Source organism: Balaenoptera acutorostrata, chromosome 16 (assembly GCF_949987535.1).
Source record: "Balaenoptera acutorostrata chromosome 16, mBalAcu1.1, whole genome shotgun sequence".
NCBI lineage: Eukaryota > Metazoa > Chordata > Mammalia > Artiodactyla > Balaenopteridae > Balaenoptera > Balaenoptera acutorostrata.
The window spans coordinates 54,547,760-54,575,676 of NC_080079.1; the positions used below are offsets into that span (position 1 = coordinate 54,547,760).

At 39.6% G+C, this 27,917-nt stretch overlaps 1 protein-coding gene and 1 pseudogene across 10 annotated transcripts in view; one reads left to right on the top strand and one right to left on the bottom strand.

The window, feature by feature from the left end:
- NRG3 (neuregulin 3) overlaps positions 1-27,917 on the bottom strand; it is a 1,099,553-nt gene that overhangs the window by 605,239 nt on the left and 466,397 nt on the right. For all 10 annotated transcript variants that reach the window (XR_009005576.1, XM_007177918.2, XM_057530336.1 and 7 more), the window contains exon 2: positions 9,511-9,640. Coding sequence is in view for 9 of the 10 variants with exons in the window: in XM_007177918.2 (XP_007177980.2) it covers positions 9,511-9,640 (130 nt within the window). In the remaining variant the exon portion in view is untranslated. The remainder of the gene's footprint in view (positions 1-9,510; positions 9,641-27,917) is intronic.
- LOC130705477 (U2 spliceosomal RNA) lies at positions 7,118-7,295 on the top strand (annotated as a pseudogene).

A 27,917-nucleotide genomic window follows, 5' to 3' on the forward strand; every position in this document is an offset into this window, starting at 1 on the left:
TAAAGCAGAAACTAACACACCACTGTAAAGCAATTATACTTCAATAAAGATTTAAAAAAAAAAAAAGAAAAGAAAAGAAATGAGTAGGCTCTTATCTTTCCAAATGCAAGTTCATATGTTACTTCCTCTCACAAGCTCTCCCTGGCTTCAGGACCATTGGGTTTTGGATTCTTCTATGCAGATATGAGCTATGCACATATAGTTCATATAGATAGGATGATACAGATCACAGAACTTGTCACATTGAATTGAACTAGAAAATGTCCTTCTTAACTGTTTTCTTAGGATTTTTTCTGAGAACATTCATCACTATATTCCTACCACCTGGACCTGAAACATTGAATATGCTTAACAAACATTGGTGGAAGGATGGGAATAATGTATAAAACTGACATTTATTTTTTAGTGTATGTAGGACTAAATCTTATACCACTCACATATGGCATATATATATATATCTAAAAATGCATTCTATATCACTCAAATATGACATATATCTCCAAACAAGATATTCCTCAACTCATGTTTACTACTTTCATTTTTTTCCTATTCCTTATTTTAATTTTATCTTTGATTTCTTGTTCGTTTGTTTGTTTTAATTTGCAAGGGGGATTGTATGTAAATATACTTGCTGAAGATATTTCCTCCAAGTTTACCAGTCTGGTAAGGATTTCCTTATTATCCCAAGTATGAGTTTTAGTGCCCAGTGACGGTCAGTGTTTGCCCATCACGGCATTCTGTAATGCTAGACTGTGTTGACTTCTTGGCGCTCCAACTAACAGAAAGTTCTGTAAAGGAAGGAACCATTTTGTTTGTTTGCTATTGAATCTCAGTACCCTGCATTGACTACCTAGGAAGTATAGCATATATGTACACTGTGTGTGTCTGCACTTGGGTGTATATAGGATTGATTTTTTGCTTCAAGCTGTTTTCCTGATATTCATAAAACCACCAGAATAGCTGTAATCATAAAAAGTTAAACAGAGTTAGAGATGCACTCCAAGATAAACTTCGGAAACACTGACTATGTTCTGTAAAACAAGGAGGGCTTGGTTCTCCTATCAATTTTTTTAGTTTTCACAAATAATAGCTAGGTATATTGGTAACTGAAGAGAACACTAATTGGATGTTGGCGTGTACTTACACAGATTTGGGGTATGGTGGAGAGACCCTGCTCTGCCTTCTTATCCAGACCCTGCAGATACTTAGTGACTCAGGGAACTCTCAGCTGACTGGGGGAAAGTGGGAATAATACAGAGGTTGTATAATATCGTGACATTTATACTATGAAAAACACATAGCATACATATAGCAAATGATGGTCTGCTTTTCTAGGAAATTGAGTTTTGTCTAAATTAAAATTAGGGCAATAATATATCCTATTTAGCTCAGGGCATTCTTGGTCTATGCTTATTTTACAGAAGAAATTATTAAAACTGTCCATTACATCTCAAACATTTTTGGATTCGGAAGACAATCTATATGGTCACTCAGATTATAATATGTTGGAGAATTTAAATATGTATATATTACTTATATATAATTATAAATATATGTATATATTTAACCAATACTGTGATATCTTAAAAGATAACCAGAGTTTATATGTTTTATTTTTAAGCAGTTGGGATTTTAGGATTCCTGGACCACTAGGATTTTAAAGGAAAGATGTTAGTGGAGAGGTTAAGTGCATAGACCCTGGAGTCAGCCTGCTTGGTCTGAGTCCTGGGTACATTGCTGTATAACCTGAGAAATGCCCTTGACCTCAGTCATTACTAATCTCTCCCCAGGGCTGCTATGGTTGTCTGACACATAGGAAGCACCATATAGACATTCCCTGGGTTTATTCTATCAGGTAGATTTGCTGATGCTCTTCCATTTGGGTATAATGATTAGCGTACACAAAGACTGACATTTTGGTATATACAGAGACAATGTGATTAGGTCCTTAAATCATCTTTTATATTTTTTAAAAGATGCCCAGACCAAAGTTAATTGGAAAGAAATACCATCCTCAGGAAGGTGAAATGTTGCCCAATGCCCTAAAACTGAGGCTAGAGCAAGAGACCTCTCAATAGTAGACAGAGTGTGGCAGAGTGCTGCAAACTCCCTCACTGCTCCAGAAGATTAGGCAGAACATCTAAGCCATCATTGTCCTGATCTGAGAAGGTTTTCACTGGAATGTTTGCCTGAGGAACCTGCCCAGCAGGGTCTGTGGGACCACGGTTAGTACTGTTCACGTCTATACAAACAGACCATCACTATCTAAAATGATATTTATGGATATATGTTCTTAGTTGTTTAAATAAAGTTGGTAAAAATAATCTATACTCCACTCAAACTGCAGCATATGCAATCACAGCATTCTGACTCTGTGACCCCTGCATGCAGGAAGGTGCCCAGGGTGGCAGAACCAGCATTGCCGTAGAGGAGATACCTGAAGGGTCCTCAGCCTGCACGGCCTGAAGAGTAAGAGGGGATTCCTCTCTTCACGAATGTCAACAGGGAGAATTCCCCTAACAAAAGGTGGCTTCTTGTTCCTGCTTTGCTCCTAAACTTACTGCTTGAAGAGCTACAACGATCCTTGATTCTGAAAAGTGTTCTTGCCCATGATCAGGTATTATTGTGTTTTTAAATAAGTTTCTGGGTGAGTTTTCTTTAACTTCCACTGGTGGGTCAAAGCTGAATGCTGTGTGCTGGGAAACTGTCTGTACCCAGCTTGAAGCCCTGGCACAAGTCAACTGATGTCCCCCTTTTAAGCCTAAGTCTCCTAATTAAATAGGCGGATGATAACCACTCAATTTCTCTCACAGGATTCCAGCACACATGCTTTTGTTAGGTTTCAATATGAGCAGAAGGGAGGAAGAGGAAAGAACTATTATACATACTGTCTATTATACATTTAGAATTTTTCTATATGTTGCTGCTTTCAATTCTTGCATCAACATTGTAGGGCAGGTATTAGTGTGTCTGGCTGGCTCTCTCTCTCTTTTTTTAAATACAGGACTGAAGGTTCTGATTAAATCACTTGCCAAAAAACTCACACAGCCAGTATAAAGCCGAGTAGAGCTTTTAACTCAAGTCTTTTCATCTGGAACACCCACATTTGCCTCATGTACCTCTTACCCCAAGTCATATAAGGAAGCGATTTAAAACCACCAACGTATATCAATTCTTCGATACAACAAAAAAAAAACCCAAATCATGACAACTACCTCAAGAAACACCATTTCATGCTTCAAGGAGAGCTGCCAATCAAGTTAGAAAACATTAAAATAAGGTTAAGAAACCTTTGGCCATTAACTAAAAGATGTGTTATTATTCTTTATCAAATGTGCTTTTCCGGTCGTCTGATACTTCAGTAGCCCTTTAAGAAAACCCAGCTCAGGTGGAATGCAGCCAAGTTAAACCAGAAGAAATAAACCACCGCCTAAGTGTCATGAAGTTGCCAAATTATGTTCCCTGTGTTGTTGTTCTTGGTTTGTTTGCTTTCTGAGTTAATAAGACGCTTTTGACAAAGTTCATCCACACAGAAGAAAAACATGCATGGTTATAACCTGGCTCACTTCTTCTTCTCAAGGGCAGTCAGTAGACCACCTGGTATGAACCTAGCTGTTGCACATTACTCAAATTACATCTGGGCTGTGGCAAACATTCTCATGAACAATTACCAGATGAACTTGAAAATTCTTCTAAGGCTCTTACCCTGCTATTCAGTTCCACTCTACAGAGACTCTGACACTAGGCTTGGAGTTATAGACGTTTCATCCTCCACTCTCTGCCGTCAATGGAGCTCAGGGACTTGTGCCAAAACCCCATTTCCATCCCGACTTGCTACAACCACAGGGAATCATTAGTGGCCACTCTCAGAGCACTTACTGGAGAAGCTTTGGATAAAGAGGACCCGCCTTAAGTGGAAGAGCTAATGGACCTCCAAAGTGATGGAGCAAAGCACTGACAGGGATATCCTGTAATTTTATATAGTATATCATAGGGATATCGTTACATTGTGCCCAATCAAGTCTCTTAAACATGGAAACTTTGATTTCAAAACCTACTGAAGCAGAACTAGACACAGTGAAGAACAGCAGTTCCTGGTAGGGCTCTCCTCCCCTTTCAAACGCTCCCCACCTTCCACTCACCAACTCCTATGAGCATTTTACCCAGCTAGCTGCACAGTCCATCAGCCCCTTTATGGAAGTATTGCCTCAGGCAGTGGTTGCTATTGGACTGTTTGCCTCTTTTTCCAGCAGTTCCATGTTTCAAGTGATCCAAGCATCTTCAAATGAATTGCATGATAGATTTCCAAAATGATCACCACAGGTCAAATTCAGCTCAAATGCTATCCTTTCCAAAGTTTTGAAAATCCATTTTTGCAGCAAGTCTGGTGCAACATTTAATGAACTTCAATTCAGAAGAGATACATCCTTTTAACTTAATTTGTCCTGAAAACACATTTGGCCCATTCAAATGCCTAGCAATCTTCTCAGTTACAACTGGCTACCTCTTTCAACTCTAGTGAAATATGCTACAAATAGCACCATTTCCAAAGTTCTTAAAATTTCTAGAAATGGCATAAAAATAAATATAGTAGAGAATATCCTGCTTTTATTCAGGATATTTTGATTCAAGGAGTTTCTAGTGATTTGCTTTCCTTCCCTACCCAGCTTCATTTCTGCAGGATGTACCTTCCTGTTCCTCAATCCATTTTTTTTTTATGTTGCAAAACACATGAATTCAGCATGGAAAATTATTATAAAGAGCATAAATGAATTTTTAATAAAAGGAGCAGGCACATTCTAATGGACTTGATAGTGTTTAATCTGGAATGGCTTAATTGAAAGTTCTCTTATCAGCCTAATAGTGAATTATAATAACCTTGATTTAATAGAGAAAGGGACACTATCTTTCCAATTGAAAGATGAGAAGCAGGGGTCAAGTGTCTTAACCAGATGTTACATAAATGAAATACATGTACAATGTAGTGATCTTGGAAAACTCATAAGGTTCAAAGAAGACAATAGCTGTAAATCCAATTAGCCTTTTAATTCAGCTTTTTTTCAGAACTGGATTGCTATCGTATGTTCAACTTTACAATTTTATATTCTGATTTTTCTACATAACATGATGTAATGAGCATTTTCATATCCTTAAAATTCTGAAAATTCCAGTTACGTTGAATTCATCCAAGGTATAGATATATTCTAATTTATATAGACCTCTAAATTCAGGTTTTCTTTGTTCGTTTGTTTTGCTGTTACAAATCCTGTGGTAAACATGCTTAAAAATACATTTTCTGTAGGCTAAATTCTTAGAAAAAATTCAAAGATGTTGAAACACTCTGAAACATCACCTACAGAAGATGTTTAACAAAATACGTTCCCTCAAGTAGTGAATAAGATGATGGGTTTTACTGCACCCTCACCAAACTATCTGCTTTGTAAAATCATTAAATATATGATAGGCAAACAAAAAAAGTTAATTTGCATTTCTCTGTGAGGCTGAGTATTTGTCATGCTTACGGGTTACTTGGATTCCTTTTCAAGGGAAGAGCATGTTCCCCTCTTTTGCCCATTTTCCTACTGAGATTTAATTTTAGTGTTATTCTTATTGATCTACGTGACTTCCTCAGAATATTGATTCTTTGCCATGTTTGTTGTACAGTTTACTGACACTTTATCTGTCTTTCAATTTTGTTTCTGATTTATGATATTCAGATCAAAAAAGCAATGTTGTGTCAAGGCTGTTAATTTTTCCTTTCATTGCTTTTTGCTCAAAAGGTCCTTTCAATTGCTGATGTAAATAAACATGTAATTTTATTTACTGCTTTCCCTAATACTTTGTTACATTAACTCTTAAATTCATTAAGAACAACTTTTGGTATATAAGGAGGAGGTAAAAATCCAACTTTGATTTGGTTTACCTAACAGTCAACCAAGTTTATCAAACAACCAGTGGGAGTGGTTCTCATTTTCCCCGATTTATGAATCTCTCCTTATTCTACACTAAGTTCCAAAACATACCAGGTTCTATGTTTCCTAATCAGTCAACCAATAATCTATGACTTATATTGTAAACTTAGCAACACCAAGTTTGCCTATTTGTTATTCTTTAAAATCTATCCAGTTATTTTTACGATCTTGGTATTCCTCTTAAATTTTCATCAGCTTGCTCTATAATTTCTAACTATTCTCACCATAAACAGTCTTTTGAAAGATCTGAAAATGCACTAAAGAGTGAGAAAATAACAGCAGAAAACCATGAAACCTCCCTCCCTTATCCCAAGATTCGAACTTTTAACATTTTGGGGCATACACTTTCAGGATCTCTATCAGGGATGATCTAGGTAGCTTTGTTACTATTCTTCCTTGGCAAGGAAACATAAAAGCGTTTCAGCATGATCGATTTTTCACAACATGGAAAAGATATCTTGATTCAATTCACAATTGGATTGCAATTTATTTTTAAAATACTAAAAAATATATATATAATCTTAACTTCTCTCAGATTTGAATGTTTAATCTTTGGAGACATGTAAAAAGCAAACTATTAAATGAGCTAGATTCAGGTACACCCCTTAACATTGCTGCTCTGATCTATTAACTTGTGGTTTATTTAACTTGCAACAGAATCCAGTTAGTAATGCATCAGAAGGATAGCCCTGGTAGCATGCCAATCACACGAAAGTCATTTCCCTTGTTTTCCTTATTTCCTGGAGATGAAGTATTTCACTTACTCCAAGTGCATTACAAAGTGCAGTGCCATTTAATTCCTAAGTTCATATCTGTATGTATTTATTCAACAGTATCTTTGTGATAGGAGATGCTTAAGAAACATTTGTCGAATGGAGGAGAATAAATGAAACGTACTACTTAAACAGAGTACTGTATAAAATGGCACATTATTAATAACTACATTGGAATTCTTACAAGTGGCTGATGCAGGAACAAATGGTAAGCCTTTTACTCACAGCAAAGCCTGGGAGATGAATAGCTGACACATGCAATGTGTGATTTCTTCATATGCACTAGTAGGAGATTTATACGCACCTGTTAACCTATTGGAGTTCCAGTTCTGTCTTAGGCTGGTTTTTTGTCATGATTAGCTATGTTGTGCAATCGCTTCTCGGCCTTTTGGCTAAGATCAAGTGTAGCTATGTTGTGACTCTATGTTAAATAACAGGTTGTCTGTGCTGATATATGCATGAAATATGAAGACAGAGGCCAAAATTATTATACATGTACATCGTTCCAGCCAAAACATAGATATATCTCTGCTTGTCTATGTTAAAAAAAAAAATCAGACATGTACATATGTGCAAAAGAATTATTTTTCGGGACCTGAGATCTACTGTCATAGACTGGATTGTGTCTCCCAAATAACCAATATTGAAGTGCTAACCTCCAGTACCTCAGAATGTGACCATATTTAGAGAAAGAGTCTTTATAGACGCAATCAAGTTAAAATAGGGTCATTAGAGTGGACCTTAATCCAATATGACTGGCGTCCTTTTAAGAAAAGGAAACTTGAGTAAAGACTTGTACAGAGGAAAGAAAATGAAAAGACACAGGGAGAAGATGGCCATCTACAAGCCAAGGAGAGAGGCCTGAAAGGGATCCTTCCCTTGTGGCCCTCAGAAGGAAACAACCCTGCCAACACCTTGATCTCAGACTTCTAGACTCCAGAACTGTGATAAAATATATTTCTGTTGTTGACACCACCCAATCTGCAGTGCTATGTTACAGCAGCCCTAGCAAACTAATACACCTGTGAAATTAACAGAGAATGTAGTGAGGCTGTATGTTAAAAGCAAATAGGACTTTTTGTTTTTTTCAACATCCTCAGTTTTTGAAATGATGAATCAGACCTGCCTGCGTATAGTGGTGGGGCCTGATTTGAAACTTCCTTGAGGTAAAACACCATCGCAAAAGTCACTGCTTTAGGTGAGGCTTCTGATTCATCCCTTCATCAATCAGTTATAAATTCAAACTTATTTGATGGCACTGCCCACTTCCACATATGACACCACTGGATTGACAAAGGTAACATTCACACAGAGCTGATCATCGATAAGAGCACGGATGCACTTCGTGCTTTGAAATGGTACCTCATTCTTGGCCTTTCCCTTGAGGTCTTCAAGTCACCTGCGTGCTTTCTACCTGTGTGCTTTCTAACTGTGTATGCATTGATCTAATAAACATAACAAGAAAAGAGAAATGTGGGGAGGAACCATTCCCACTGCCCTTGATCCCCAGCTCAGGTTTTCAGAGGACAGAAATGGGTGGTAACTTTTGTAAATGAAGTCAATGTTAACGGCACTGCCCAAGTCACATGAAAGCCACCATGTCAAGGGTGATGAAAGGCGACGGGATACACAGTGGCTCTTATGGAGATCGGCCACTATCACTGATCAGCTCTTCCAAACCTGTGTCACTATCCACTAGGAACTGAAGCCAGCCTTTGGAGCCAGGCAGGATTTGCTGACACACTCTAAGTTCATAACTATAAGGAGCATTTCTCTGCGCCATCTTAATAAAACAACATGGAATAAAGTTTTATAATAGCAACAGCGAGAGAAGAAAGTCATAATTTTCCATGCTTCACGATTCGGAATAGTTAATTTAATAACTGTGTCATATGAGAAGAGTAAATAAAGAGAAGGAAAGGGGTGTGGATATATATGATCACTGAAGCATATACAATTGCAAGGAAAAACAAATTACCAGGGTAGCGCTGGAAATAAAAGCTTGGTGGGAAATATTTTTTTAGATGCTAATTTGATTCTTCTATGGAGCCTTAAAGCTACAGTGTCTACAAGACCACTATTTACCTCCACTTGATTTTTAGCAGTTATATAACCTTTTGTTTCTAAAAACCAATTAAACACCTTCTTGATCTCCACTGGGAATCTTCCCTGTTCTCTACCTAGACTATAACAGGACTATGATTTCATTTACAACACCTTGCTGGAGAGTATTTCATCATCAGAGGTGTTAAACAAAACAAAAAAAAAAAAGACTGAAATTAATAAACGAGAGCAGAGTCAAAATAAGATGCAGTTTTCTTTGGACACAGTTACAGTCTCTGGGGTTTGGTTCACAGTAAACATTAAGACTCTAGATCTTAGCTGAGCAGTTTCTTTGCTATGCCACAATCTGTAGGTCTGCAGGAAGAGATTATTTCTGAGTATGAGCATATGTGCCTAAATCCCACACCAAAAATATAGGCTTCTAAAGTGAGTAAATAATTATTTCTATTAAATTGTTACATACAAAAGTAAACCTTCCTTTACTTGATCAGGTGAAACATCTTGTCTACTTTAATTCAGTTTTCCTTCCTCAAATACTAAAGATACCAGCCTCATTCCTTCCCATATGAAAACTATTGATTCTGCTATTCAAACACCAGACTATATGTATCACATTGTATATTCCTGGAGCTCAGCACCCCCTTCCACCTCCAGGCCTCTCTGAGGACCTGCCCTCAGTGCCAGTCGCCGCAGTGACTTACCGACAGTGTTTATGGGATCCGGTCAAGGTTTCGATCACAAAGCACTCGCCATCATTGAGACAGTAGGCAAGGTCCTTGTCTCGGCAGGGTTTGAAGTGCTCAGATCGCTCAGTGGAATATGTCGTCGTATCTGTTGAAAAACACAGAGAAAGGGTGTCAGAAGTTCATTCTGACACCACCAGCTCCTGTCATTGGGCTGGACCTGTGCACTGAGACCTTCTTATGGCTGCTGACTCTAGGCAGACAGGATGGAACCTTCACTGTACTGAAAAAACACAACTGGATATGACCATTTTATCGACTGAATGTTTGTGCCCCCCCAGAATTCATATATTGAAACCTAACCCCCAATGTGATGGTATTAGGAGGTGGGGCCTTTGGGAGGTAATTAGGTCATGAGTGGGATTAATACCCTTATAAAAGAGACCCCAGAGAGCTCCCTCGCCCATTCCAGTCATGTGACGACACAGCAAGAAAATAGCCTTCTATGAACTAGGAAGTCCTAACCAGACACTGAATCCACAGGCACCTTGATCTTAGGCTTCCCAGCATCCAGAACTGTGAGAAATAAATTTCTGTTGTTTTTAAGCCACCCAGCCCATGGTATTCTGTTATAGCAGCTAGGACTAAGACAACTACCAGATTCAACTGTCTTCTTTCTCCACAAGATTTTAACAATTGGAATCACCCTAGACAAGTCCCATCAGAGGACACATTACCAGTAAAAGTTGAATGACCCTACAGTCAAATATCTCAAATTCACTTTCATTAATTTCAGTGTTAAGAAACATGTTGTATTAAAGGATTGAAACAACATCCCCTTCCCTTAACTGTTGTCAAACGTCATTAAATATCTGATCAACGCACATAATACTGTAACTCTTCTATGGAAATCAATGTCAGTTTCTGTGTGTGTGTGTGTGTGTGTGTGTGTGTGTTTTATCTTTTTTAAGTTATGGCCGTAATTCGCTAATAGCTAAGCCAATTATTCTTTCACTTTTTCCTTTTATTATGTAATTAAAATGCAAATGTACCAAATTCTGAAACAGACTCTCAAATGTGAGGAATGAGTCTGGTAAATATTTAACAAGACTAAATTATTGTCATTTTTTAGCATTATCTTAAACATGTGTTTTTTAAATCATAATCACTTACTTTTTTGAATTAAGTTATATATCCATATCAGCTTCCTAAATATGAAACTAATAATAAGTATAAGCATATGCGCTCTACTGGATGAAAAATCTGTTATAACGTGTAGACATTCTTGTTTCAGAGTTTTAAGCAACTAAAATATGAGCACCAATTTCATTGCAATATTCAAGAAAAATATATTTAAAAAGTCAAAGATGGATACATGATTCAGCATGTAAGCTCTTTTTATTTCCTTTACATAGATATAGATTAATAACAATGTTCAACAGCATGGGCCATTGTACCAGTTTACTAACTGGAGGTCACAATGAGCCTCTTCCTACCCACCATCCGAATGGAGGGGAGAGTTATTATCCAGAAAGAAAATTCACTCATGTTCTCCCCAAACCTAAGAAGCCTCAATGGGCCCCTTTCCCATAGGAAGAACTCCAAATTCCTAAGTAGAGCAAAGAAAAACATAGACCAGGTAGAATTTTGCCTGTCTAGCCTCATCTTCTTGCATCCTAAAACACACAATTTCATTTCCAACTATTATCCTATTTCCCCAATACCAGGAACTATCACACTGATCCTTCTTCCTGGACCATCTTTTTCTTTGCTGGAAAACATCCAGCAATTCTTCAGAGTTTATGTCATCTTCCCCTTGTGTCCCCCAGAACCTTTTATTGCTTGCATCACTGTATTCAATGCTGCAAGTAACCATTTGTTTACACCTTTATCTGTTTTAGTCTGTAAGTTCCTTGAGGTCAGAGGTTGAGCCTTAATCAGAATTGGTGCTCAGTAAAAATGTCTTCAATAAATCTAATAACTCAAGGGGGGGAAAGCAGGGGGTGGGTGTGGGATGAATTGGGAGACCGGGATTGACATATATACACTAATATGTATAAAATAGATAACTAATAAGAACCTGCTGTATAGCACAGGGAACTCCATGTACAGTAGAAACACAACATTGTAAAACAACTATACCCCAATTAAAAAAAGATCTGATAACTCTAACATCATTAAAGTTAACACCATTGATGAAAGATATGATCATTAAAAATATCATTATAATAATCTAAAAGTTAATGCATATCTTACAATAAAAAGTTAGACATAACTTTCACATTAATGTTATCATTTTAGTATAGTCGTTTTAATATTGATAGATATTGCAAAACAACCACATTGCCTTCAGATTCACACAGACCCTACTCATATGCTATTCATATACTGTGAGCATTGAAAAATCCACTTCTAATCTTCTCTTTCTTGATCATACAATGGGAACTCATTTTTTTCTACTTCAAAATATTTGCCTGTTAATACTTTGGCATGAAATAAAGGCTCTGCAAAACAGACACATTTTTTGTTTGTTTGTTTGTTTTCCAGAAGATCTTCTCTACAGGGAAGATTTGTTATTCAAGACAGTATGTGATAAATAGTTACACAGACTCAATCTCTCTTTCTATGGGAAATGTTTAAAATTCAAGAGCTCTGAGCCAAAAATTCAATAAGAACCACCACACAGTTGACTACTACTCTGACCGCTGAAGTATATTAATTCATGATCAGTTAAGTTTTCCTTTAGTTTCTTATTATCCATTTATTGATATTCACTGATCATTCCTCTAAGAACAGCTTTTCATTAACATAAACTACAGCATAAAAAGGGAGATCCTTATTTTATAATCAGTGGTTTTAACAAGCTACAGACTCCAAGAGCAATACAATGGCAAAGCAATCACAATCAATTAGTTTCCATCTGACAACTACTGTCTCTGGTGGTTACCGCCCTATTCTACCAACCACTTTCTCCATCACTTTACCATCCATCAGCACAATACACAGGATCAGAACCAAGTAAAATGCCTCTGCAAAGGCCCAAGGTGGGGGAGTACAGGGATGTCAGGTCTAACATGCCCTCACGTTTTCTATTTCCATAGCTTAGAGAATCCCAAAATTGATTTAAAATACACATGCTTATCCCTCACAATGACTTGACTAAATTCTAAGAGAACATCTTTATTAAATATTTTAAGTAACTTGATTTAGTACACAACAGAATATTAGTCTTGATCCTTCTATAGATAAATAAAATGCAGTTATCAATAAATTTGAAATCTTAAGAATTTACCCATGCATTTCACTATATAGTACCCATATAGCACTACTCACCTAAAATCACAGAGGTGTTGGGAAAGGTAAATAAAATTCACCATGAGGTGAAATTTTATACTTGTAAGGCATCATGCCAAATATCTGAGTGGAAAGATAGAAAAATTCCTTAATGAAATCACTAGGCTGCTATACTAACTCTAAGACCACCTACACACTTTTGTAAGGTAAATCGTAAGTATACTGTGTCTAAGTCACTGTTAGCCTTTCTATTACTTACAACCAAACACAGTCCAAAGAGATGGTAATAATTTTGGATGACAGCCTCCAATACTTATAGATCTGCTTAAAAGTACATGTATGTATACACTTAATTTTTAACATATACAATATATTGCAAACATATAAAATAGAGCATAAGTAAAAATGAGATAAAAATAAATAAGGTATGATCCTGATTTTCTTTCTGTGCCCTAAGGTGACACGGTATGCCCTAATATATCCAGCTGAGTGCTTTGTTCTGAAGGGGAAACATGGGACATTTGTGAGAACGAGATAACAGATAAGATCTAACTCCAAACTATAAAACTTATGGCCCTAAATATCCTTGGGGTACCTTAACAATCAGACATAGAACTCTCATCTATAAACTTATCCAACATATTCAGAACCCAGTGTTTATGTTTTAAAACTGCATCACTTTTAAGATAGTCTGATACACTAAGGTGGCTACGGTATATGGTACTATTTTGTCATGTTTTTAAAATTCAAGGGGCACCTTCTGTTTCTAGGAATGATATCTGGTAAATAAAATTGTTACAGAGCTCCCTGTTGTCTTCAAAAAATTACATGGATAAAGGTCCAAGTAAGTAAACTAGAAGGGGCCAAATATTCCCATGAATTCTCATTTGTTTTCCAAGGCTCTCCCTTACTCCACAGTACCTCCTTATCAGGCATCACTCTCCCACCACATCAGCTCATGAACCTCCCATCTTACTGGACCGTGAGCTTGTGGGGGTGGAGGAGGTCTTCGCATCGCTGATCCACAGTCTTACAGACAGCCTGACACAGAGGTGCACACAATAGATGTTTATAGAAGAATGATCTTTTATAACATGAGTGTTTTTCTAAATGTTCTGTATAGTCAAGTGTGCACATTTTGTTATCATCATAAAAGAAAAACTCTATATGAATAAATGTTTATAAGTTAGGACATGAGACGAGTTCCAAAAGCAATTTTAGGTAAAGTGCTTAGAATTTTATAAGAAGAGCAGAAAATCAACTCCACAGAATGGAGGCAAAGGGAGGAGAAAAAAAACAATGATTAGGGAAAATATTCAGAAAGAGATGGCATGAAGGATAAAGGAATGTTAGGCTTAAGAAGAACAGAGATAGTGCTTAGGATAGGGATTCCAAGCACCATGAGCAAAGTTCAAGGTCTCAGGACAAGGAAGTGCAGTTGCTGGCTTGAGGAATAGCGCCCATTCACTTGGGACTACAAAGGCTGTGCAATTATCCAGACCGCTCATCTGGCACTTGTTATATGTAGTTTAATGTGTTTTCTTATATTTTTATGGGTTTTGGTCTCTCCCCAGGGAGGTCAGGGAGAGTGCTTTGCTTTTAAGTTCTGTATTTTTTCCGCATCATGTAGCATATATAGTGAGCAATCAGTACAGTAATTAAACACACAGTGGGAACTAGTGGTGGTTAATTCATTAAAGGCAAAATGGGAAGAAAATGTAAGGCTGGAAGACAGAAATCCCTGCAGATTTTGCAATGAAAGTTAATTTATTAATGAATTAAAACAATGACTGGTTTTCCCCCTTAAGTACTGACTTGAACCTGAATGTGACTTATGGAGGTTTTCTCTGTTGCCAGCACAACACTGCACACTGTGGGAACACAGATTTTGTTGTAGGAACAAGAGTGCTAAATGGGCTATTACAGATAATAATTGCAGTAGATAATCAAAGAAAGGGAGAGCTTAATTCACATTATAGTTATCTCTAAAGGCTTCCCAAAGGGTTGGTATTGGAGTTACATCTTGAATGGGCATGATTTAATTGGCAGAGGAAAATGAATTCTAGATAGGAAGAGCAGAAACACCTAAGGAAGGAAAGGTGAGGCACAGCTTAGACACTAAATCCATCTTCCCATGCCTGACTTGCAAATGTCAGATTCATGAAGCAGTTTTCTCCTTCCCCCACTGAGTTGATGACATGACAATTCTCTAAGAAAAGTTAAGAATCTGGTGATGCAAGCTTTTAGGATTAGCAAAATACCTTTCCAGGCTAGAAGCCATTTAAATATGGTTGTTGAGGCAGAGTCAAGATGGCTGTGTGGGAGGACGTGGAGTTAGCACCTTCCCACAAGTAGGGCGCCTGCCAGCTGCTGGTGGGGGACTCTGACGCCCAAGGAGACGGGAGGAACCCCAAAATGAACCGGTAGGACGTAGGGGGACTGAGGTGGGAGGAGAAGTGGAGGCCAGACAGGATCGGCACCCCTGAGGCTGGGGAGATCAGGAGAGGCAGGCGGGAGGGACTCTCCTGGAAGAGCAAGAGAGAAGCAGAGGACGATCGCCTGGCCCACTCGGGAACAGGGAGCCTGCTGAGCTCCCAAGCCGGTACCACCCCCCCTCCAAAGCCCCATCCAGGCCACATGGGTCCTGGGGGCATAGGAGGGAGGCCGGGGAGATCAGGAGAGGCAGGCGGGAGGGGCCCTCAGGAGGAGTGGGAGAGGAACAGAGGGCGACTGCCCAGCCCACTCGGGCCCGGGGAGCCTGCTGAGCTCCCAGGTGAATCCCCCACCCTCCAAGTCCCCTCCAGACTGCGTGGGTCCTTGGGGGCATAAGAAGGAGGCTGAGAGGAGAACAGGAGAGGCAGGCGGGAGGGGATCAGGAGAGGAGAGGAGGGCATTTGCCCCACCCACTCGAGCCCAGGAAGCCTGCTGGGACCCCAGGTGAGGTCCCCTGCCCTCTGAGACCAAGAGTGAGGGGCACGTCTGGGTCTCTTCTGTCCCTTGAGCCTAAGCCTCACCACCCTACAACCCCCAGGGCCTTTTACAGCCCAGTGGGTCCTGAGCACTGGCCCTGCCCACAGCCCAAACCTCGCCCTTACTTAGGCCCTGCCCCACCAAAACAAAGGCCTTCCCCCCCCCCCTTTTCTTTTCTTTTCCCTCCTCCTCTTTTTTACTATTGTGGTACTGATGTACCTTCTGGGTGTTGATTCATCTATATTTTTATTTTTATATTCTTTCTAACATATCTGTTAGTTTCCTAGTCTAATTTTATTTTTTTACCTTACTGTTCTTTCTATTTTTTTCTTGTTTTTGCTGCCCCACACAGCTTGAAGGATCTTGGTTCTTAAGCCCAGGGTCGGGCTGAAGCTCCTGTGGTGGGAGCTCTGAGTCCGAACCACTGGACTAACAGGAAACCTCAGACCCCAAGGAATATTCACTGGAGTGAGGTTTCACAGACGTCCTCATCTCAGCACCAAGACCCAGCCCTACCCAACAGCTTACAAACTCCAGTGTTGGAAGCCTCAGGCCAAACAACCAGTAAGACAGGAACACAATCCCACTCATTAAAAAAAAAAAGAGAGACAGCAAAAAAATATGTCACAGATGAAGGAGTAAGGTAAAAACCTACAAGACCAAATAAAGGAAGAGAAAATAGGCAATTTACCTGAAAAAGAATTCACAGTAATGACAGTAAAGATGATCCATAATTTCAGAAATAGAATGGAAGCACGGATTCAGAAAATACAAGAAATGTTTAACAAAGGTCTAGAAGAACTAAAAAACAAACAAAGACCATATGTGAAAAACCCACAGCAAGCATCATTTCAATGGTGAAAAACTGAAAGCATTTGCACTAAGATCAGGAACAAGACAAGGATGTCCACTCTCGCCACTATTATTCAACATAGTTTTGGAAGTCCTAGCCATGGCAATCAGAGAAGAAAAAGAAATAAGAGGAATACAAATTGGAAAAGAAGAAGTAAAACTGTCACTGTTTGCCAATGACATGATACTATACTTAGAAATACCTAAAGATGCAACCAGAAAACTGCAAGAACTAATCAATGAATTTGGTAAGGTTGCAGGATACAAAATTAATGCACAGAAATCTCTTGCATTCCTATACACCAACAACGAAAAATCAGAAAGAGAAATTAAGGAAACACTCCCACTTACCATTGCAACAAAAAGAATAAAATATCTAGGAATAAACCTCCGTAAGGAGGTGAAAGACTTGTACTCAGAAAACTATAAAACACTGATGAAAAAATCAAAGATGACATAAACAGATGGAGAAATATACCATGTTCTTGGATTGAAAGAATCAATATTGTGAAAATGACTATACTACACAAAGCAATCTACAGATTCAATGAAATCTCTATCAAACTACCAATGGCATTCTTCACAGAATTAGAACAAAAAGTCTTACAATTTGTATGGAAACACAAAAAACCCAGAATAGCCAAAGCTATCTTGAGAAAGAAAAATGGAGTTGGAGAAATCAGGTTCCCCAACTTCAGACTATACCACAAAGCTACAGTAATCAAGATAGTATGGTACTGGCACAAAAACAGAAATATAGGTCAATGGTACAGGATAGAATACCCAGAGATAAACCCACGCACATATGGGCAACTAATTTACGAAAAAGGAGGCAAGAACATACAATGGAGAAAAGACAGCCTCTTCAATAAGTGGTGCTGGGAAAACTGGATAGCTACATGTAAAAGAGTGAAATTAGAACACCACATAACATCATACACAAAAATAAACTCCAAATGGATTAAAGACTTAAGTGTAAGACCAGCCACTATAAAACTCTTAAAGGAAAACATAGGAAAAACACTCTTTGACATAACCACAGAAAGATCTTTTTTGACCCACCTCCTTGAGTAACGAAAATAAAAACAAAAATAAACAAATGGGACTTAATTAAACTTCAAAGCTTTTGCACAGCAAAGGAAACCACAAACAAGACGAAAAGACAACCCTCAGAATGGGAGAAAATATTTGCAAATGAAACAATAGACAAAGGATTAATCTCCAAAATATACAAACAGCTCATGGAGCTCAATATCAAAAAAACAAACAATCCAGGTAAAAAATGGGTGGAAGACCTAAATAGACATTTCACCAAGGAAGACATACAGATGGTCAAGAGGCACATGAAAAGATGCTCAACATCACTAATTATTAGAGAAATGCAAATCAAAACTACAATGACGTATCACCTCACACACATCAGAATAGCCATTATCAAAAAATCTAGAAACAATAAATGCTGGAAAGGGTGTGGTGAAAACGGAACCCTCCTGCACTGTTGGTGGGAATATAAATTGATACAACCACTATGGAAAACAGTATGGAGGTTCCTTAAAAAACTAAAAATAGAACTACCATACAACCCAGCAATCCCACTACTGGGCATATACCCAGGAAAACCATAATTCAAAGAGACATGCACCACAATGTTCATTGCAGCACTATTTACAATAGCGAGGACATTGAAGCAACCTAAGTGTCCATCGACAGATGAATGGATAAAGAAGATGTGGCACATATATACAATAGACTATTACTCAGCCATAAAAAGAAATGAAATTGAGTTATTTGTAGTGAGGTGGATGGACCCAGAGTCTGTCATACAGAGTGAAGTAAATCAGAAAGAGAAAAACAAATACCATATGCTAATGCATATATATGGAATCTAAAAAAAAAAAAAAAAATGGTACTGATGAACCTAGTTGCAGGGCAGAAATAAAGAGGTAGACATAGAGAATGGAATTGAGGACATGGGGTGGGAGGGCAAAGTGAGAGTAGCCTCGACATATATACACTGCCGTATGTAAAATAGTTGGCTGGTGGGAAGCAGCAGCATAGCACAGGGAGATCAGCTCGGTGCTTTGCAGTGACCTAAAGGGGTAGGATGGGGAGGGTGGGAGGGAGGCTCAAGAGGGAGGGGATATGGGGACATATGTATGCGTATGGCTGATTTGCTTTGTTGTGCAACAGAAACTAACACAGTACTGTGAAGCAATTACACTCCAATAAAAAAAAATTCTAAAAAAATAATAATAGTAAATAAATTTGTGTTGTTTTAAGCAAACAAACAAACAAATAAATAAATAAGGTTGTCGACTCCAGCAGGGTCTTCCCTGGGTGGAGTGCTGTGTAAATGAAACCTGCTTCCATACCTTAAAATCCCCCGTAGAATATGCCATTTATCAGGCACCCAGGAAGGTGCACTGACATAAGACTGAGTTATAAAATATTTAATGGTCAAGGAAAATTGCATGAAGAATGCAGTGGTGTTTGAAAGGGAAACAAACCATTTCTCAGCTGGCAAAAAAGCAGAGATAGCTTTCTCCCCGCTGCCAAAGATCAGACAATTGTTCACTTTGCTGGTGTGGGAGAAATGGGGAGTGTTGGGCAAGGAATTTAAAAGTTCAATTTAGTCATGGGACTGCTGTGAGAACTGACAGTTCCTGAGGTATCCCAGAGCCATCAATTCTTGCAGCAAATGTAGGAAGGACCCTTATCAAACTTGTGTGACATACCTGGGCCACCTTCTGGTTTGAAATCTTTTTTTTTTTTTTAATTATTTTATTTATTTATTTATTTTCGGCTGCGTTGGGTCTTCGTTGCTGCGTGTGGGCTTTCACTAGTTTTGGCGAGCGCGGGCTACTCTTGTTGCGGTGCACAGGCTTCTCATTGCGGTGGCTTCTCTTGTTGCAGAGCACGGGCTGTAGGCGGACGGGCTTCAGTAGCTGTGGCACGCAGGCTCTAGAGTGCAGGCTCAGTGGTTGTGGTGCACGGGCTTAGTTGCTCCGCGGCATGTGGGATCTTCCCGGACCAGGGCTCGAACCTGTGTCCCCTGCATTGGCAGGCAGATTCTTAACCACTGCGCCACCAGGGAAGCCCCCGGTTTGAAATCTTGCTTTTAAAAACTGCACCAGCTTAAGTAAACCTGCATGGGTGGGACATAGCTTGTTCAATGGAAGTGCACTTACTGGGGAACTGCAGAGTTATCCTAAAGCTGAATATATTTCCTTCTGCCTGCACACATACACATACCTATATAAACTGCTTTCAGTGACAACAGTTAAAATACCAGCTACTGTCACTGGAACACCATCTCTGCTCCCCACATCACTCTACTGAAATGGTCCAGTCTATGTCACTTGCAATCTCTAAATCCAATGGATGTTGAAATGTTTCTTTTTTCTCATCTTGTTTGAACTCTCAGAAGCATCTAATACTCTTAGTCCAGCCCATCTTCATGAGAAACCTTTCACTGGCTCCCACTGTCACATAACGTTGATTTTCCCCTTTCTTTTTGGTTTTTGTCACCTGTCTCATCTAATTTCTATTTAAAAGCCAGATTACTCAAGGACCAGTTTTTTGGGGTTTTTTAAATTTATTTATTTTTTTTTTAATTTATTTATTTATTTATTTTTGGGTGTGTTGGGTCTTCGTTTCTGTGCGAGGGCTTTCTCTAGCTGCGGCAAGCGGGGGCCCCTCTTCATCGCAGTGCGCGGGCCTCTCACTATCATGGCCTCTCCTGTTGCGGAGCACAGGCTCCAGACACGCAGGCTCAGTGGTTGTGGCTCACGGGCCTAGTTGCTCCGCAGCATGTGGGATCCTCCCAGACCAGGACTCGAACCCATGTCCCCTGCATTAGCAGGCAGACCAAGGAACAGTTTTTAAATAACTCCTAACATATACTCAATGGGGCTCTAAGCATTTTCCTTTAGCTATTTCTTGGTCTTAAAATAACACTATGAATTTATGCTACTATTTACTATCCTTACTTTACAAATAGAGAAAATTTATTCTTAGAGATTTATGTCATTGGCCCTAGGTCACATGGCTCTGAGTTGGCAGCTTCTGGACTCGAACCCACGCAACTCTGACTTGTTCCACTAGACCGCTTCCCATAGACCACTTTTTGTTTTTTTTTTTCCACTTTTACGTACTCCGTAGGCTAGCGCTCCTACAGGTGTGGTCCTCAGACCAGCAGTAACAGCATTATCTGGGAGTACATGAGCAATGATAATTCACGAGCCCCACCCCAGATCCACTGCATCAGAAACTCTGGAGGCGAGTGGAGGGACGGTGCTTTAACAAGCTCTCCAGGTAATTCTCAGACACGCTAAACTCTGAGAAGCAGCTGCCTTGGGTGAGCCTGTCTGATATCATCTACATGCCAATAACTCTCCAAGTTACACCTGAGCTCAATCTGCCTACCTGCAGGTGTTTCTGAGCTCAATCCGCCTACCTCTCTCTTCCTGATGGTTATCCCAAAGGCACCTAAAAATTAACTTGTAGAAAACTCTTGCTCTTCCTCCACAAACCTATTCTTCCTTTAGGATTCTCAGTCGCAGCCAATGTCACACTACTGATTCCCTTGTGCAGGCCAGAAGCCATCCTTCTCAACCTCCACATGAATCACGAGATATCAGTGGGTGACTCTACTTCTTATGTATCTCTGGAATCTACCACTTCTTTCCATCTTAACTCACCTGGAATACTCATTATAGGCCTGCCTACATGCGTGCTTGCCAGGCTAAAAGGAATTATCCACATTACAATCAGTTTGCACAGTGTGTACACAACACGTAATGATGGTTCATTTCCTTCTGGAAAATTATTTAGTGGCTACCCCTGCCTCTTATGAAGAAAATCAAAATCCTTCCAAGCCCCTGCCTCTGTCCTCATCTCATACATAACACCTGCCCCACCCCACCCCCCATTTTCAGTGCATTGGCTAGTTGTTCACATGGCCCATTCCACATCCCCTACAGCCTTTGCACATGGTCCTCTCTGCAGAGGGGCACCCTGAACCCCACACTCTCTCACAGTAATCTACAGATTTCATCCAGAGCACATACTATGAGATGGCGAAACATAAAGCAAAAAATAAATTCCCACTCGATAGTTATTCTCTACAAAATCCCTTGGGTTGTACCGCCAAGCACAGTGGCTCTTCTCATGGGCGCTTCCCTCATTTAGGTCAAGGTGCTACTCCCGTCGTTTTCCTTTCTTTGTCTTTCATTCTTTCAAGCAGAGACTATCCCCACACCAACCCTGAATTAGAGACTTTTCCTTAGAGATGAGATGTGTAAAATCCCCATAGAGACTTAATTCCTTCTAATAAAACAGCCTGGCTGGGGAGTTTGAACTGTGAGGCGACTACCCCATAGGCTGGCTAACCTTTAAGAAAAAGCAGGGGCACGTTACTGGGAATGCGTAGCTTAAAAATGCAGGACATAAGAGGACTTTAAGAGGACAGAAACAGCAGTCACTTACTCACATTGGTCAGAAGACGGGGATTCTTAGACACTTTGCAGAGCAGCGTTGCGTCTGTCTGGTTCCAAACAAAGTCACAGAGTAGCTTGGTGGAATATCACGTTTGCTCATTTGGAAACATCTCAGTCTGGCTGCCAGCAGGACCATTTCCTGCTTTTTCAGACGTTCCTTTACTTACATGGGAGCATCAGCATGTACAGAGAAATTCCAGTACCGTCAGTCCAAGAAAGAACATGACTCTGTAGGTGATTAGCCGATCTTGGCTTCCAAAAAGGAGAACGCTGAGCTTATAGCGGAGAGACCTTTTGAGCTTCTCCAACACAGAACCTCAGCTAACTGACTTCTGATCTGGGCCTCTCTTCCAAGTCAGGTGCAGCAGGGAATTTAAATGAGACGCCAATTTAGACCTCAATTAGCCAGCTCTCCTTCCCATACCATGCTGGCTCCCTAAACAACCCTCTAATTGGTTTTTGATTTTCCATGTACGAATGCTTTTCAAATTGGGATACGTTCATTCTCTGTGATATCTTTACTGCCCTGAAGCACCTTTATGTGACATACACTGGGTGAGACACCCTTGCATGTGTAGCAAGAGCCTCCCGTCTGCCCTCCCTGTGCTCCAGCGAGAGTTTTCTGCGAAGCCAACAGGTGACACGCCCACCTTGATAGCACGCCCCAGCTGCCTAAAATTCCCTCGTGTCCTCATTGTAAGAGATTAACAAACACTTCTCAATCCTGCAATTCCCCACGCAAGCCAAACTCAAAAGGCTTTCTGGGACTTCACTTTCCCGCGTTCTTCTCACGTTTCTTGGGCTCCAATAACACTGGAACAGATCAGGCCTTTTATGACTTTGTGACTTTATATATCCTATTCCTTTGACCTATACAGTCAATAGGTCTCTGCCTGGCAAAACATTTCTCACTGTTTAAAACCTATGTGAAATGAGAACTCCTACTGAAGCCTTCTCCAGATCCTCAGGATACAAGTATTTGAAGTTCCAATAACACTTCATTCCTCCTTCTAATACAGAGATAATCATTCTGAATTACAATTTAAATGTTTACATGTCTACTCTCCACCCTTTTCCCAAACCAGACTCTGAGTTCCTGTGGACCTGGCAAGGTCATCTCTAAATCCTTATAATTTATCCCAGGGCCTGACAGATAGTAGATGCTTAATGCATGCTTTCAGAGTGAATAAGTATTGTAATGGTTACACGAGTGACGATCACACCAACATCACAGGCACACACATACCTTAAGCATGATAAGGTTACCACCTTGTAACTCCATATCATAATAATGTTTTTGGAGCTAAATGATGAAAAACATATCTATGCCTATGTGAATGCACCTGAGGCTGATTGCTAATAATCAGGGACTTTTTTTTAATGTTCATTGGTTTCAGGTGAAAAATAAAGTTTGTTTCTTGATAAACATGTTTGTTTACTTAAGAACTTTCTCCTAGTTTCAAATTTCTTGCCTGTCAAGTATGCACAGAGGTGATATTTAAAATATTTAATAAGCAGTATGGAAATGACAAGTCTAATCAGAATAAATCAGTTCATAGCTAAAGCAGGGTCATGGAGGTAATCTAGTGGGGCCAGATCTTAACTCTATGGTTTCTGGATTAATACTGAGGAAGTTTAGGAGCCCTGGTGCAGGACATCCTGGATGTCATGGAGAGAATTTATTCAGGGGGATGTGAGCAGTGGCTATTTAGCAACTAGAATAAAATCACCGCAATACTTTAACAGTCAACAACTAATGAAGTACCCTGCTATATATCAGACCCTCTCTTAGTCTAAACCTGTCTTCAGCTCTTTTAGTTGTAACAGCTGAAACCGGACAATCTTAGGATAACACAGAACTTGGAGGTCAACATGTGATAATAATGCTTGGAATAAACCTATTAATCAGATATAAATATTTTGCAGAAGAGAAACTGAAGCACAGGGGGATCATGCAATATGCTTAGGATTTCACAGCTAATAAATAGAAAGGCAGAAATAAAACCCAGAGAAGCCCAGCTCCACAGTGAATGTCCTTCAGCCCTCTGCAGCCCCACCTGCTCTGAGTCCCGGACTCTTTCAAGGTAGGTATAGTCAAGTCTCTCCTTGCCAAATGCTGTTAGTCACTTTATTATGAGTCAATGCAAGAGCAATTAGGAAGCGATATTTTTCAGGAATCCATTCATCTTCTCACCCATCCACCCCACACCCATTGTTTGAGCACATACTGAAACTGTCAGATAGGTACTGGGAGAAGATAGGTGGGTACGAAAACTAAAATAAAGACAGTGCTTGACACTGGGGGTTTCTTTTACTCTCACATTTCCTTTTCATGCTATTATGGCTTTGAAATCCTGTCTAAACATTGACATGATTCTCCAAATTCCTTCATCGAAATGAACATCACTCACTTGACTTATTTAAAAGCTTCTTTTTCCCCCTAACAGCCTTAGATCTTATTTGGATCCTCTTTGTTAGTGTTCAGAAATCCAAGCACTTCCTCCTCTGTATGGGTCATGAAGAAGGCATGGGCACTGCAGCTACATGGGCACAGCAGGCCTAGGTTGAATCCCTGCTTATGCATTTGCTATGTCGTGTCACGGCAGAAGCAGAAAAAAAAAAATGTAAGAGTTCAAAGAGAGGGCAGCAGTGGCTTGATGCTCCACATTCCCTTCCGTGTAAGAAGGGCTTGGAGATTGGCTTCAGGTGGGAACTAGACTTACCTTAATGCTGCCTTTGCATAGGAAACATGTTGTTACTTCTACTGTGTGCTTAATTGGGATCCTTCCAGAGACGGAGATTACAACCACCACTCTACTCTCTGTTTCTTTAAGTTTGGATTTTTTAGATTCCACATGAAAGTGATATCATACAGTATTTGTCTTTCTCTGTCTGACTTATTTCACTTAGCATAATGCCCTCAATCTTGACCCCTACCCTGCCACCACCTCCATCCCTTGGGATCTTGCCTATAATTCTGGGTGTAAAGAAAAGTCAATCAAAAGAAGTTTCCCAAAGAAACTGTCAAGGAGACTTTAGGGAGTACTCACTCCGGCTGACAACAAAAATTATGAAAATGATATTAAAGGACTGTAAAAGACTAGTGTAGTGCTACTTGTTCAACTACCAGGCCTATGGCTTCAAGCTGTCTTGCATCTCCAGACCCCACCTTAGCTAGCATATTGCTAGACACACAAGAGACGATAAAGAAATGCTAAATCAGATGGAACAGCTACAATTTCCTAGAACACGCAGTAATGAGGAGAGGAAATGCAAATGTGCAAGCAAAGTATCAGGACCAAGAAGACATGAAGGGTCAGCAGAAATGCACTAAAAGTTGAGTCCTTGGAAACTTAAGGCACTTGAATTTCAACATGTCCAAACTTAAAAAAAAAAAAAAAGCTAAAGAAAAAAGAACAATTGGTACCCAAAAACATAGGGACTCAATAATGCAGAGTTAACCCCTAAAATGCCACAGTTGTTCAAACCAGACAACCTAGAATTCATTCAGTCACTAAGTTATTTACCGTTTTGACAACCTCCAGGTCTCAGGGATATTGCAATCAGGTTATATTTCACTCCCTTAAAAAGTCTCATCCTCTGCACCCCTGTTCATCTTCTTAGTAACAGTGTAGGGTTTGTCCCAAGCAAAAGGGGAAAAGATTTGGCTCCTTCTACCACGCTGGAACTCTGTGCTTTGGCCTCAGTATGTGGAATTAAGTGTGCCTAGCTTTAAATATCTCACGTTTGTAATGTACCTTTGGAAATCTGTGTTTGCATTCAAACTTTGCTGCTTATTGGCATTTGGAATAAATTGAATATATGAAAATGTATAATTCATGAGGTTCCATGAAACCTGAATGAGAAAAAGGAACAATGCATGGTAATGAGTCTTGCAGTACGGGGCACCGAGCACTTTTTTCCCTTATTTACCTTTTGCTAAGTAAGTCAACAGATAATTTATTAAGCGTCAACATATCTAATTCTACAATGTCTCTAATTCTACAGTGTCTCTACAATTAAAATCATTTATTTATTTAACAAGCTATCATTGGGCTCCTCCTATGAGACTCTCGAGTACCATACTGGTTCCTGGGGTGAAAGTGAGGAACTCAGTTCAGAGATCATAAGGCAAGTGACTGCCTCCCAGGAACTGCCAGGCATGTGTGACTGTCTGGTACCCAGTCCACGCTAAGTGCCAGGCAGGGGACAGGGGTGGCAAATGTACTCATAACACCCAGAGTTTGCTGACTTCTTAGCACTTGTTTGGAGACGGGATATGGCTACAGAATTTCAAATAGTAAAATGTTCCTCAGGCTTCCCTGGTGGTGCACTGGTTAAGAATCTGCCTGCCAATGCAGGGGACACAGGTTCGAGCCCTGGTCTGGGAAGATCCCACATGCCGCGGGGTGGCTGGGCCCGTGAGACACAACTACTGAGCCTGAGTGTCTGGAGCCTGTGCTCCGCAACGGGAGAGGCTGCGATAATGAGAGGCCCGAGCACCGCGACAAAGAGTGGCCCCCGCTTGCCGCAACTAGAGGAGGCCCTCGCACAGAAACGAAGACCCAACACAGCCCAAAATAAATAAATAAATAAATAAATAATTTAAAGTGTTCCTCATAGGGCAGTTTGTAGTTTTCCCATTTACTACTAAAAAGACTAGATAAATAAAGTGAAGGATGTCCCCACCCATCACTAGACCCGATGATGTCACAAGTACACAGCCTGCAACTCTACTATCGCACGGCTCTCAAGAATTAAGACTTTTCTGCATTACTCCTTAAAAGTTTTTATTTATGTTTTTCTCTTCTGCCAGAGAAGAGAGGGACTCGTGTCTCATTCAGTCACGATTGTCTTACTAATCTGTGAAAAGGTGGATGCGAGATAGATGGTTAGAATACACATGGCACAAAGGAAAGGTCTATGGATCTTGTCTGACTCTTGGCTCAACCATGATCACCTGCTTTTCAGCCAGTTCTTAATTTTTCTAAATTTTATTTATAAAATATGATTGCAATATTACTTATTATTCATTTTCATAACAGTTGAAAGGGCCCGACTTAGTATTGACTTCTAGTAAATATTAATTTCATCTTATGAATTTTCTCCTTGAAAAATTTACTTTCCATTTGATTAGAAATTTCTCGAAAGAATATACACATATACCCAATAAATATAAGAAAAGTTCAACATCGTTAGTTATTATGGAAACAGACAACAAAACCACACTGAAGTACCACCTCACTCCCACTAGAATGAACAGTAACAAGCGTTGGCAAAGAGAATTTGGAAAAACTGGAGACATATCCTGCTGGTGGGAAAGAAAAATGGCGCAGCTGCTTTGAAAAATGGTTTGGTAATTCCTCAAAATGTTAAACAGAGTTATCATATGAAACAGCAATTCCACTTCTAGGTGTATACCCAAGGCAACTGAAAAGAAATGTTCATGAAAAACAAATGTTCATACTTGTACATGGATGTTGATAGAAGCATCAAGTAATGAATGGATTTAAAAAATGTGGTATATCCAGACAATGGAATATTATTCACCAATAAAAGTAATAAAGTACTGATATATGCTACAGCATAGATGAATCTTAAAGTGTAATACTTAACGAAAGAAACTAGACATAAGGCTATATTGTATGATTTCATTTATATGAAATGTCTAGGATAATCAAATCCACGGAGACATAATGTAGATCAGTGGGTGCCAGAGGGCAGGAGGAAAACTTTCTCTTCCGGTCTTTCCACCTTGGTCTTCTATATACTCTTTTACATTTTCAGTGTATTAATAGGTAAAAGGAGACA